Raw genomic sequence first — 12,641 nt, 5'->3', positions numbered from 1 at the left:
GGATTAAGCCCTGAGCATAGGCAGGTATTGCCAAATAATAAGAAAATTATTTTAAAACCAGGTAGCAGACCAAATGTAATGCATGGGTGTTAGTATGCTGCTCCCTAAATATCAAAATATAAACGTTACAAAGAAATATGATTCCAAGATCAGAGTGCACCATCTAGAGGTTAACTTACTTGTCTATTAGTATGAAGTTCCCAAGATGATTCTAATTGAGTTGCTATATTTCTGAGAGTTACCACTACCCCACGAGGCATACTTTCAACAGCTTTAAAGTGGTCATCATATAAATCTCGAGCCATAGTTCGGACCTAGCAAAATAAAAGTAGCAAACGTGAATTTTCACTAAAATCAGTAATGTTACCAACTTTCCCCTTTTACATGTATTTCTTTGTAATTTTTAGAAGATGCTCATGCCATAATCAATTTCTAAAACAAAATGCTTATTTTCTGTTCATGTCAAAAAGAGACAGTGGCTGAAATAGTACTTTACTAGAGTAAATCTATTAGACTTCAGCATTATGAAAGTGCTCATAATTACAATTTCTGAGTAAACTTTGCATACATATACCAAACAGGAACTTTTCACTTAAGCTAAATTAAAATAAGCTGTAAAAAAATAAAATAACTACTTTTAAAAAGTTTTTAAGCAATCTGGTGAACCAACACAAATAAGAAATACAAATAAGCAAATAAATAAAAACACCAAAGATGACCCTCTTGTCATTCTACATTATACTTTGGATTGGTTTATTTCTCTACTTAAACAATTTAAAGTATGTATGAGCCTCATGTTTACATATGTAACCATGAGAGAAAGGCTGTGAATCTGGGTCAAAATTACTATCCATACAAACACATATTTTGAGAGAATAATCCATATATGTACTAGGTCTTATATCTTATATAATTAATCTGTTATTTTTAAAAAAGATATATATTCAAATAACAAATTTAGACATATAATTTTATGTAAATGAAAAATAAAGGATCAGTAAGATAGTATAGTGGGTAAGGAACTTCTGTACCCAGCTGACCTGGATTTGATCACCAGCACCATATGACAAGAAGTGCCAAAAAAGATTCCTGAGCAGAGCCAGGAGTAAGTCATGAACAAAGCTGGAAAAGGTCTGACTACCACCTCCTCACATCCTCAGCCCTACCCAATAGTATCAAATGTATACACTGGTACCATAGCAACAACATAGAAGAAAAAGACAAAATAAAAGAAACAAAATGCAGGAATAAATGATATGGCTGAAGCATACAGCAAATAAGGTGCTTGCTTTGCATGCCGCTGACCTGAGTTCTCCCCAGCACCCATAGGGGTGCTGAGTCCTGCCAAGAGCTCAGAGTCCTAAGCACCTCCAGCCCCAAAACCAAAAAAAGAATTACTGAGAGATAAAAATATACTGGTTACATTTTTTTAATGTGTACAGCACCTGAAACTTTATATAGTATCCTTATGCTCTACTTCAATTAAGAATAACAAAAAAAAAGTTATGTATGCTAAATGGTTAATTGGCTGAAATTAATAATTAATACTGTGACTTGGTAGGTAAAGTCACTAATACATTGTCGCTGCATCTTTCTGAATCTAGTGACTTCATCTAAGATAGATGTATACTTTTTGCAGCTTTATGTTTTGTTTTGCTTCTTCAGAATTGGAGACAAATTCTGTCCAATCAAAAAAATGAAAGAGGATAGTACAGTGGGTAGGTAGCTTATATTACATGTGGCTGACCTGGGTTCAATCCCCAGTATCCCATGTGATCCCCCAAAGCAATTTCTCAGTTCAGAACCACTAACCCCTGAGCAAAGAAAGGAAAGCCCCCCCTACCCCCACCATAAACCAACCAAACAACAACAAGAAAAAAAGAAATGATGAACACACAGGAAAAATGCTAAAATGTTAGATTCAGGCAATTTATGATATGGCTTATTTTTTTGACAGCTGCAATCTTGCGTTGAAATTTTAACTATATTAATAAAAAAAGAATCCACATTCCAACAAATGTCACCTTTTGCTTTGTTTTTTCTAACTTGGATTTCAGTTTTCTGCCTCTTTTGCCAGTCCAGCCAGTCACAAATTCTGAACCTTAAAAGAAAAAAGAGACATTTCAACAGAACATATTTTATAATTTAATATACGCATGACTTCTTTTTGTGTGCCTGCACATGTGTGTGTTACTGGTAATTGAATCCAGCTTTCTCTGCACTTTGCCACTGAGCTAAATTCCTGTTCCATATTCTTATTTACTAATCTTACATACATACATACTCACCCAGAGAAGTTTCTGCAGTAAATGAATGTTTGGTTCCTCTATTAGATTCAAACACAAAACCAGGTAAATCTTCTTTCAATATTGTTGCTTGCTGACCATCTGAATTATGAATAGCAATTTCTCCTTCTTTCAAACATGTTAGTGACCAATTCCCCACAGTAAGTTTCGCAGGTCCTGGCGCTGAGAGTATAGGCTGACTTGAAGTAGACGGCTTGACTTGACCTCGAGCTCTTTGTAATTTCTCCAGGAATTCACTTCTGCTTTCTATAAAGACAAAATGATGATGTTAAAATCTCACTCCTTTCAAATACCCATTTTTAGAAAAATAAAGCAACTACTTGTTGGAATATCAATTTAATATTTTAAAAAGAATAATTATCATTTTTTCCCCCTTTGGGATACTCTTACCAGTTTGTTCAACATATTTGCTTAGCAAAAAGCATTCTCACAGGCATATTTTTTTCTCCTCCCCTTACCTTTCTCCTTCCCCTTCCCCTTCTACCTTCCCTCCCCTTCCCTCTCTCCTTCTTTTCTGGTTTTTGGGCCACAACCAGCTATGCTCCTACACTCAGGGATCATTTCTGGTGTGCTCAGGGGATCACAAGGGGTGTCACACTTTGAACCCGGGTTGGGTACATGCAAGGCAGATGCCTTACCCACTATACTGATCATTAAGCATTAGCTACATCTTTTGACAATGTTCAAAAACGTGAGAAAATCATAAAAATTATAAAATCTAATAAAACATTATTATCAGAAACAAAATATTACCTGAACTATCCGATCCACCTTCAGGACTACCACTTGAATACATGGTGGCAAGTTTTCCATCCAAGATAAATCTGAACCATCCATTACTGCCATTAGATAATTCCAAGGCTGCTGCATCACTCCATATATACAAGCAATCCCTTCCTCTAATGATTGACCAGTCTCTCCAGTGATACGGTTTACCTTGCTGCAATTCTTTAGCATCTTCCTGTGGTTCATCTTCCTAAAAGGTAATAAAACGTGGAAAACAATTTTCTACTTAAAATATTCCTAAGTATTCTTTTTTATTTTGTAATTTAAAGAACCCTTTTATTTTATTGAAGTCTAAAGCAGTCTCTCTCTCTTTTTTTTTTTCCCTTTATTTTATTTTATTTTTTTTTAAAGTTGTAGATTTACAATTTTTTGTGCTTTGGTTTCAATTATACAATGATCAGATACCCATCCCTCCACCAGTGCCCATTTTCCACCACCATGGATAATATCCCTCCCACCCCCATCCCCCCATCCCCCCTGTCTCTGTGGCAGGGCAATCCCCTGTGTTCTCTCTCTCCTTTTGGGTGTTGTGGTCTGCAAAAGAGGCATTAAGTGGCAAACATGTTCAGTCCATAGTCTACTTTCGACATGCATCTCCCCTCCTGGGAAGATCCTCCAAACATCCTTTATTTGGTGCTCCCTTCTCTATCTGAACTGCCCTTTCCTCTAGGATATCCGGCTGGCCTCTAAGTTATGGAGTAATCCTCCTGGTGCTGATCTCAGCTATTCTTGGGTATTAATCTCATACTTTGTTACTTTATATCCCCCAGATGAATGCAATCTTTCTATGTCTATCCCTCTCTTTCTGACTCATTTCGCTTAGCATGATACTTTCCATATTGTACCACTTGTATGTAAATTTCATGACTTCATCTTTTCTAAGAGCTACATAGTACTCCATTGTGTAGATGTACCAAAGTTTCTTTAACCAGTCATCTGTTCTTGGGCATTCAGGTTTCTTCCAGTTTCTGGCTATTGTAAAGAGTGCTGCAATGAACAAACAAGTGCAGATGTCACTTCGACTATACATTTTTGCCTCTCTGGGATATATTCCCAGGAGTGGTATTGCTGGGTCAAATGGGAGCTCAATTTCTAATTTTTTGAGAATCGTCCATACTGTTTTCCAGAAGGGCTGAACCAGTGGACATTCCCACCAACAGTGAAGGAGTGTCCCTTTCTCGCCACATCCACGCCAGCATCGGTTGCTTTTGCTCTTTTGAATGTGGGCCAGTCTCTGAGGTGTGAGATGGTATCTCATTGTGGTTTTGATCTGCATCTCCCTGATGATTAACGATGTAGAGCATTTTCTCATGTGCTTTTTTGCCATTCGGATTTCTTCTTTGAGAAAGTTTCTGTTCATTTCATTGCCCCATTTTTGGATGGGGTTGGATGTTTTCTTCTTGTGGAGTTTAACCAGTATTTTGTATATCCTGGATATCAACCCCTTGTCAGATGTGTATTCGGTGAATATCCTTTCCCATTCTGTAGACTGTCTTTGTATTTTGGTCACTGTTTCTTTGGAGGTGCAGAAGCTCGGCCAGTGGCGTGGCATCTTTGAAGATACCATTAGCTTCAATGTCATGGAGGGTTTTGCCAACTTTATCTTCAATGTACCTTATGGTTTCTGGTCTGATGTTGAGGTCTTTAATCCATAAAATATTCCTAAGTATTCTTAAAGTACAACTATCAAATTTTGAATTAATGCATCTTGAACAAAAACATATTTAACTATAGTTGCCAGTAGTTCAATATTTATTTGACTGAAGTAATTGTTTCATTGATTTTTGATTTCGAAGACATGGCCCACAGCCTCCAGTGCCCTCCAATCGTGCGCCAGACTCCCACACTCCCTCACCGGGCCCATGTGGTATACATGTTGCTGAAGCAAGCACCCAACTAATTCTTTTAAAAGATCAAACAAGTCATAAAAATATTAATAAATTCATATGAATAATGCCTTAGATCAACACACAAATTACTAATAGACTAGGCCTACACATAACCTGTTAATTGTCTTGGAACACTGACCATATTTCCAGGACAAACTTGGCTTTTTGTTTGTTTCCAGGCCACACTCAGGGTGCTTGCACCTGGCTCTGTGTTCACGGGTCATTCCTGGTGGAGCTTGAGGTACATGAGGTGTAAGGAATCAAACCCAGGTCAGCTGTATGCAAAGCAATCTCCCTACTCACTGTACTATCTCCAGCACTCCTTCAGGACTAGTTTGTAAAAAAGCATGTTCAAACTAGATCCATGGCAGCAAACCTAGTGGTGCAAGCCAGTCACAGGGAATCTTTCTTTCTGAAGATAAATGATAATGGGACAGGATAGACAGTACAGAGGTTAAGGCATTTGCCTTGCACATAGCCAACCCCAGTTCAATCCTGACACATTATATGTTCCTCTGAGCATGACCTCTGAGCACAGAGCCAGAAGTACACCCTATACACCACGAGTTTTGGCCCAACCTGTCGCCCCTCCCAAGAAGAGTAAACGTAAGGCCCTATCTTAGCCAATTAAACCAAATATGTTGGATCATTCCTATGAACATAAGATCATAAATATTTTAAATATGTATCTTAATATTAAACACACTTTTTGACAGTATGAGGGATCATGTCTGTAAGGCCTGGGCTTCATCACTGAGTCACATCCCTGACAATCATAATTTGAGAACAGTGGTTTTCAATCATGTGTCCACAGAAATCTCCTGTAGTATGTGAAAAAGTTACTGCTACTTAACACATGGTACTAATATAAATATCAACCGATAACTATTAATCCATAAATATTTTTAAATATTTTATTTTTTTCTTGGTGGTCTCTGAACTATTCCTATTTTCACTGGTCTGCAGGTATAAAAAGGTTGAAAAATACGTATTTTAGAATCTAGCCCCTTAAAACAAAAATTTGGGTCATGAGTTCCTTTGTGGTTATATAAATGGACTATGCAATCATGAAAAGCTTGGCAACAGTAAAAGGTTTCTGAACATGTAATGACCAAAACTCAATTCGAAATCAAACACATGATAAATCCAAGGTGGCGCACCCTTGTTGCATTACTGGAGCAAAATGAGGTCATGAATAGAAAAAGTTTAAGCCCTGTTTTAGAACACACAAAAATACAACTTAAAAACAGTATCTGCATACTTTTTGAATAAAAAAATTCCAAAATTTTGTTGGTACTTAAATATCAAGGCTATTCACCATGAACATATAAAGTTGGCATGTGCATGGCAAATGTGTGTGTAGGAATAAAGTACATTTAAACTTTCCAAAAATGTATCATATTTTAAAATTAAAAAAAAAAATTCAGGGCCAGAGAGATTCTACAGCAGGGAGGATAACTGCTTTGCATATGGGTGACCTGGATTTGATCTCCAGAATCCCATATGGTCCCGAGTACAAAAGGAGTGATCCTGAGCCCTACCCCACTATACAATCTCTCCAGCACCCCCAGTTGGTGATGTTTTTAGAGTAACAGAGGACCATGATGTGGATATTTTTTTAAAATCATATTTAAAATGTACATAAATGCATATACACACACATAGGTGTCAGCACAAAGGATAAAACAAACAGAACAAAAATGTCAGTAGTTGGGGCCGGAGCGATAGCACAGCAGGTAGGTGTTTGTCTTGCACGCGGCCAACCTGGGTTCGATCCCCGGCATCCCATATGATCCCCCTCGAAGCACCGCCAGGAGTAATTCCTAAGTGCAAAGCCAGGAGTAACCCGAGCACTGCTGGGTGTGACCCAAAAAAGAAAAAAAAAATGTCAGTAGTTGGGGCCAGAGCGATAGTACAGAAGGGAGGGCATTTGCCTTGCATGCAGCTGACCCAAGTTCGATCCCCAGCATCCCATATGATCCCCCCCCAAGCACAACCAGGAGTGATTCCTGAGTGCAGAGCCAGGAGTAACCCCTGAGCACCGCTGGGTATGGCCCAAAAAGAAAAAAAATATATATATATATATGTGTATATATATCAATAGTGAATTTAGTAGAGGAAATACTGGTATTCTATATTTCTAACTTTTCTGTAAGTTTTAAAATTTATCAACGTTTTCTAAGAAAATTGAGTTAAAATTTACACCACTTGCCTAAGAACAGACAACTGGTTAAAGAAACTTTGGTACATCTACACAATGGAATACTATGCAGCTGTTAGGAAAGGTGAAGAAGTCATGATATTTGCTTATAAATAAATGTTCATGGAGAGTATCATGCTCAGTGAAATGAGTCAGAAAGAGAGGGACAGACATAGAAGGACTGCACTCATTTGTGGAATATAAAATAAGACTGATACCCAAGGGCAGTAGACACAAGGGACAGGAATATTTCTCCATAGTTGGAAGCCTGCCTCATGAGCTGGGGTAGAAGGCAGCTGGAACAGAGAAGGGATCACTAAATCAATGATGGTTGGAGGGACCGTTCGGGATAAGAGATATGTGCTGAAAGTAGAAAAAGGACCAAACGAGACAGCCTCTCAGTATCTGTATTGCAAACCATAATGTCCAAAAGTAGAGAGAGAGTATGGGGGAAATTGTCTGCCATAGAGGCAGGGTGAGGGCTGGGATGGTGGGGGGAGAGAATACTGGTGACATTCATGGTGCAAGATGTGCACTGGTGGAGGGATGGTTGTTCGATCATTGTATGACTGAAATTCAAACATGAAAGCTTTGTAACTATCTCACAGTGATTCAGTTAAAAAATTATACAACTTCATATTTCCGTTATTGTGTCAAACCCCATTTTAGATTTCATCTTAGAAATTAGATTTCCTAAAAAAAAAAATACAAAAGCTATTCCTAAAACCACAGCAATTAAAATGACTTACTTTTTCTGGTTTTGATTCCTCTTCATTTTCGTCATCAGAAGAAGGACCTGCCAAAGTTGACACTTTGCTAATTACACCAAGTCTGGCTAGCTGATCCAAAAAAATATCACCTCCTTTATCTACCAAATCCCTTATGATCTGCAAAGCCAGCAAGTGGCCATCATCATCATCCTGGGGAAGAAAACGAGAAAAGAAAATAATAAAAATAAGTTTATCTGCCACAGTTAAAAAAATAGTAATTTGCAAACCTAAATGATTTACTGAAGTTGGGGAAAAGGTGACATTATTTTACTGGCTACCATGAAAAAAAAATCAAAGCAATAGGAGTTTGAAAAAAAGATGAAAAACTGACCTCTTGATCAAGGACAGTAGCAGTGATTTCCACTAGTATTGTAGGCAAATTGTGACCAACATCAGAATCACATACTTCCTTCAACAGTGCTTCAGAACAAAAATGAATCATTTTTCGAATCAGCGCAAGACTTGCTTTCCTTGAAAAAACAGTAACAAAGAATTTTAAGTCATGATAAAGCATTAAAAAAAAATATATAATATGCATTAATGAAATAAAAGTATCCAAAGTTTTATACATTATACTAAAAGGTAAACTTAATACTAGCAATATAGTTTATGTCTTTGAATTTCATTTGTTATCTATATTAATATACTGATTTTATCAAAACAATTTTATTTTTGGCAGCATAAATAAATCTTTATTTTTTTCCCCCAGAAATTGAACCCAGAGACTCACATAAGGAAGGCAAATGCTCTACCACTGAGCAACATTCCCCAGTCACTTTTTCAATTCTTATTTTTGGGGGGGTGGTAGAGGGTTATTTGGGTCACACCTGGCAGTGCTCTGACTTGACTCTTAGCCCTGTGTTCAAAGGTCACTCCTGATGGTGCTAGGGGGATACCTATGTAGTGCTAGGGATCAAACTAGGATAGGCAACTTGCAAGGCAAATGCCTTATCTCTGTACTATCTCTCCCTTTCCCCAAATTTAAATGTACTTTTCTATTTATATTGAATTAGTATAACTACTTAACGTAGTAATAACTTCTGAAAATCAAGTAAATAAATTGCTAAGAAAAAATAAATGGCATAAACTTTAATCTGAAATTTTGCAAAATCCCAAAGAGAAAAATGCTAATATTCATTTATATAACCAAATTTCAAATTAAGCATTTTGTGCCCTTAACAAAATTTAAGACCTATATTCACTGCAACTGTTGACTCATATAAATGAAAACAAAATACTCTAGCACTCTATCAAATACCTCAATGTTTAATGTATTAGTTTTCCCTTGAATAGTCATCCAATGCTTTACTGAGAACAAGGGACTCAAGTTATAGAAACTAGCTCCAATTTTATGAGAGAGAATACTAGGGTTAAGGCACTTGCCATAGATGCAGCTGACCCTGGCTGGATCCTAGCATCACCTAACTCAGGAGGCGCCCCAAGCATGTCCGGGTGTGGTCCAGGTAATGCCAGCCTGAGTAGCACCGAACCACTAGTCCAGTTGTCTGAAAATCACCAGTATGGGTCCTAGGGGCCTCCCAAACAATACTTGGGAGATCCCTCCAAAATAAATAAATAAATTAAATAAAATAAAACCCCCACAATCACCTTAAAGGGTCAGAGGATATGGCTCAAAAGGAAGAAAGGAAAAAAAAAAGAAAAAGAAAAAGAAATTAAAAAAAAAAAAAGAGGAAGATTTGCAGGTGCAAGGTCCGGAACTCTATTCCACAGCCCAGAACACCTCTAAGTATACCCTTTGTGGTGAACATAGCTGGGCCTGAGCACAAGGAATTACCCCACAAAAGCAGTACAAACAACATAAAACAAACAGAGTCATACACAGATACATTTTGAGAAAATTCATCTAGAATATAAAAGCCAATTAATTTACTAAGTTCTAAGTTCCTAACAATATCTCAGGAATCAAGCTTTAAATACTGTTACCCATGAGATTATTTTCCGCAGAAAGACAAATTTTTATTTGGGAGGCCCAATGACACAGGATAGGAGCTTCTGCTAACACTGCAGGGAGCCCAAAGGAAAAAGCTGAGATCAGCATCTCTTCTCCCACCAACAACATGGATGGCAAAAGAACAGAACCAAAAAACCTCTGAAACGCAAAAGAGGCGTCTGATAACTATTTCTACAGCAATGTGGTTCCTGATCTCTAGCTAAAATTCATAATACCATACTTTGATTAAATAAGCTACCTTATTGCAAATTCAAGTAGACTACAGAAAGTGGCAGGCAAAAGGAGGAAAAGCTTTCCGGAATGGACTACTCCCTCCCAATTTTTAATGGCTATTTATATTTATTTTATATCTGTATTTTAATGACATATTTGTTTACATTTGGCCATAAAACCAGTATTCATGATAATTTTGTATCGATTTTTATTAAAACAGTATAATATTATTTATCTGACATTCTATGACCAACAAATCTTTTCTATATTAAAAAAAATTATATTTTATTTAATCCATGTAACAAACCTTATAACGTTGAGAACTTTTTAGCACAGTTTTAGAGAAGAAAATCTACTGAGATCACAGGGCTAAATAAATTACATAACCTAAATTCAAACTCATCTCTCAACTAGCAGAGCATAAATAATCTGCATGCTACAAAATTTGGTTTCTTTTTTGGGGAGTAAGGGGGTGGGAAGAGGTTTGGGGGCCACATTCAGTACTGTTCAGAATTTACTCCAATCTCTGCACCCAGGGATCTATCTCTCCAACCCACTAAAATTTGCCAGTTTCACACTATAATACAAAACTGTGAATATGTGACTTTTCTATTTTATAAAATAATGTTATTTGGGGGGAATTTTTTTTTTTTGGTACAAGAATCCCCTGTACCTAACTTCTAAGAATCTAAACACTTTCTTGTGTACTGGAAGAACAGTACCAAACCATAGTAGAAAAAGTGATTTTTAAAAAGACTAGAAAGGGGCCAGAGAGATAGTACAGTGGGTAAGGTGCTTGCCTGCAAAAGGCTGGTCGACCTGGGTTTGATCCCCAGAACCCCTTATGATCCCCAGAGCCCTGCAAGGAGTGATCCCTGAGCGCAGAGTAGGAGCAACTTCTGAGCACAGCCAGATGTGGCCCAAAAAGTCAAAAATTAAATGAAAATAAAATTCGGGTCAGGGATATGCTTTACACATGCTTTACATATGGAGGACCTGGGTTTAATCCCTGCCATTAAAAACATAGTTAGAAGACTTAATTAATGTTGTATGTCACTTAATACTTGAAATTCTGTGGAGGAAGGGGCCTTCCATAAAGTGCTCAGGGGGCTGTAGGATCTGGTAAAACTTGGTCATCTAGGCTGGTGGGTCAATATAAGGGCCTGTGGATTATGATGCCAGCCAGGCTCTGGGATGCCAGTGCCAGGGATTAACCAGGGCCGCCCTAACAATGCTCAGAGACCTCTGGGGCTGCACTAGGTGGTGCTGCAGAGCAAACCAGGGAGGTGCCACATACAGGGCACAGGCTTGAATCCTTGTACTATGTTGCTGGCCCCTAGAATGCATTCTACTCTATTCTAATTTCTTTTCTTTTGGGCCATACCCGGCAGCAGTCAGGGGCTACTTGCTCAGGGGTCATATATGGTGTCAGGGATCAAGCCAACTTAACCAAATGCAAAGAAAATACATTAACATTGGTGCAGCACTACTTCTCCAGCTCCCAATTTTTGGGGGGTGGGGCTGAATTTATTTTGAAGTCTATAAAACAATGAGCCTCTTGAAAGCATAATGCTAATAAGTAAAAATAAATCAGAAAAAGACAAAACATGTATTCCTGTATCTGTAAATATGGAATGGGACACAGACACACAGACACAGACACACACACACACAGACACAGTGATGCTCAGGGCATAATCCTGGCTCTGTGCTTAGGGATCACTCCAACAGTTCTTGGGGGACTATATGGGGTGCTAGGGATCGAACCTAGGTCAGCAACGTGCAAGGGAAGCACCCTACCTGCTGCACTATTTCTCCAGCCCTGATATATGTGTAATTTGGGGGGTGGGGGGTGGGCAGGGGCATGGGGGAACCAAGTTAAAACTCATAGAAACTGAATAGTAGCTGCCAGGGGTTGATAAAAGAACATAAATATTCAATAACAGGATAAGATTAGTTCACATAAAACTGACAACTACCAGGGAGATAGCTTAAAGGTCCACAAAGCATGCCCTGAATTTTTTTTTATTTCAGTAATTTCTCGATTTATTTTCTTTTTTTCCCAGTAGTATAACATTTATTTCATCATTTCAAATTACTGTTTTTTTTTTAGACTTACAAATTTTTGTGCTTGGGTTTCAGTTATACAATGATCAAGTACCCATCCCTCCACCAGCGCCCATCCTCCACCACCACGGGTCCCAGAATCCCTCCACCCCCCATCCTCCCCATCCCCCCCTGCCTATGTGGCAGGGTATTCCCCTTTGTTCTCTCTCTGTCCTTTTGGGTCCTGTGGTTTGCAAGACAGGCATTGAGTGGCAATCATGTTTGGTCTATAGTCTACTTTCAGCATGTTTCTCCCATCCTGGGAGGATCCTCCCAACACCCTTTATTTGGTGCTCCCTTCTCTATCTGAGCTTCCTTTTTTCCCCTAGAACGTGTGGCTGAGCATGCCCTGAATTTGAATCCAAATTCAAACCCAGAACCAAGCTTGAATCCTGGCAT

General features: G+C 38.2%; 1 protein-coding gene across 7 annotated transcripts in view; it reads right to left on the bottom strand.

Annotated features, from left to right (window-relative positions):
• The window catches only part of HECTD1 (HECT domain E3 ubiquitin protein ligase 1), a 100,643-nt gene that overhangs the window by 42,835 nt on the left and 45,167 nt on the right, over positions 1–12,641 (bottom strand). For all 7 annotated transcript variants that reach the window (XM_056134463.1, XM_056134465.1, XM_056134466.1 and 4 more), the window contains exons 11-16: positions 8,283–8,421; positions 7,931–8,101; positions 3,060–3,282; positions 2,289–2,552; positions 2,025–2,101; positions 180–314 (exon numbers count right to left, since the gene is read on the bottom strand). In XM_056134463.1, coding sequence (XP_055990438.1) covers positions 180–314; positions 2,025–2,101; positions 2,289–2,552; positions 3,060–3,282; positions 7,931–8,101; positions 8,283–8,421 — 1,009 coding nt within the window. The remainder of the gene's footprint in view (positions 1–179; positions 315–2,024; positions 2,102–2,288; positions 2,553–3,059; positions 3,283–7,930; positions 8,102–8,282; positions 8,422–12,641) is intronic.

Source organism: Sorex fumeus, unplaced genomic scaffold, assembly GCF_029834395.1.
Source record: "Sorex fumeus unplaced genomic scaffold, SorFum_2.1 ptg000098l, whole genome shotgun sequence".
Classification (NCBI taxonomy): domain Eukaryota; kingdom Metazoa; phylum Chordata; class Mammalia; order Eulipotyphla; family Soricidae; genus Sorex; species Sorex fumeus.
The sequence above is the reverse complement of the archived record's forward strand: the minus strand, read 5'-3'. Positions and strand labels throughout refer to the sequence as shown.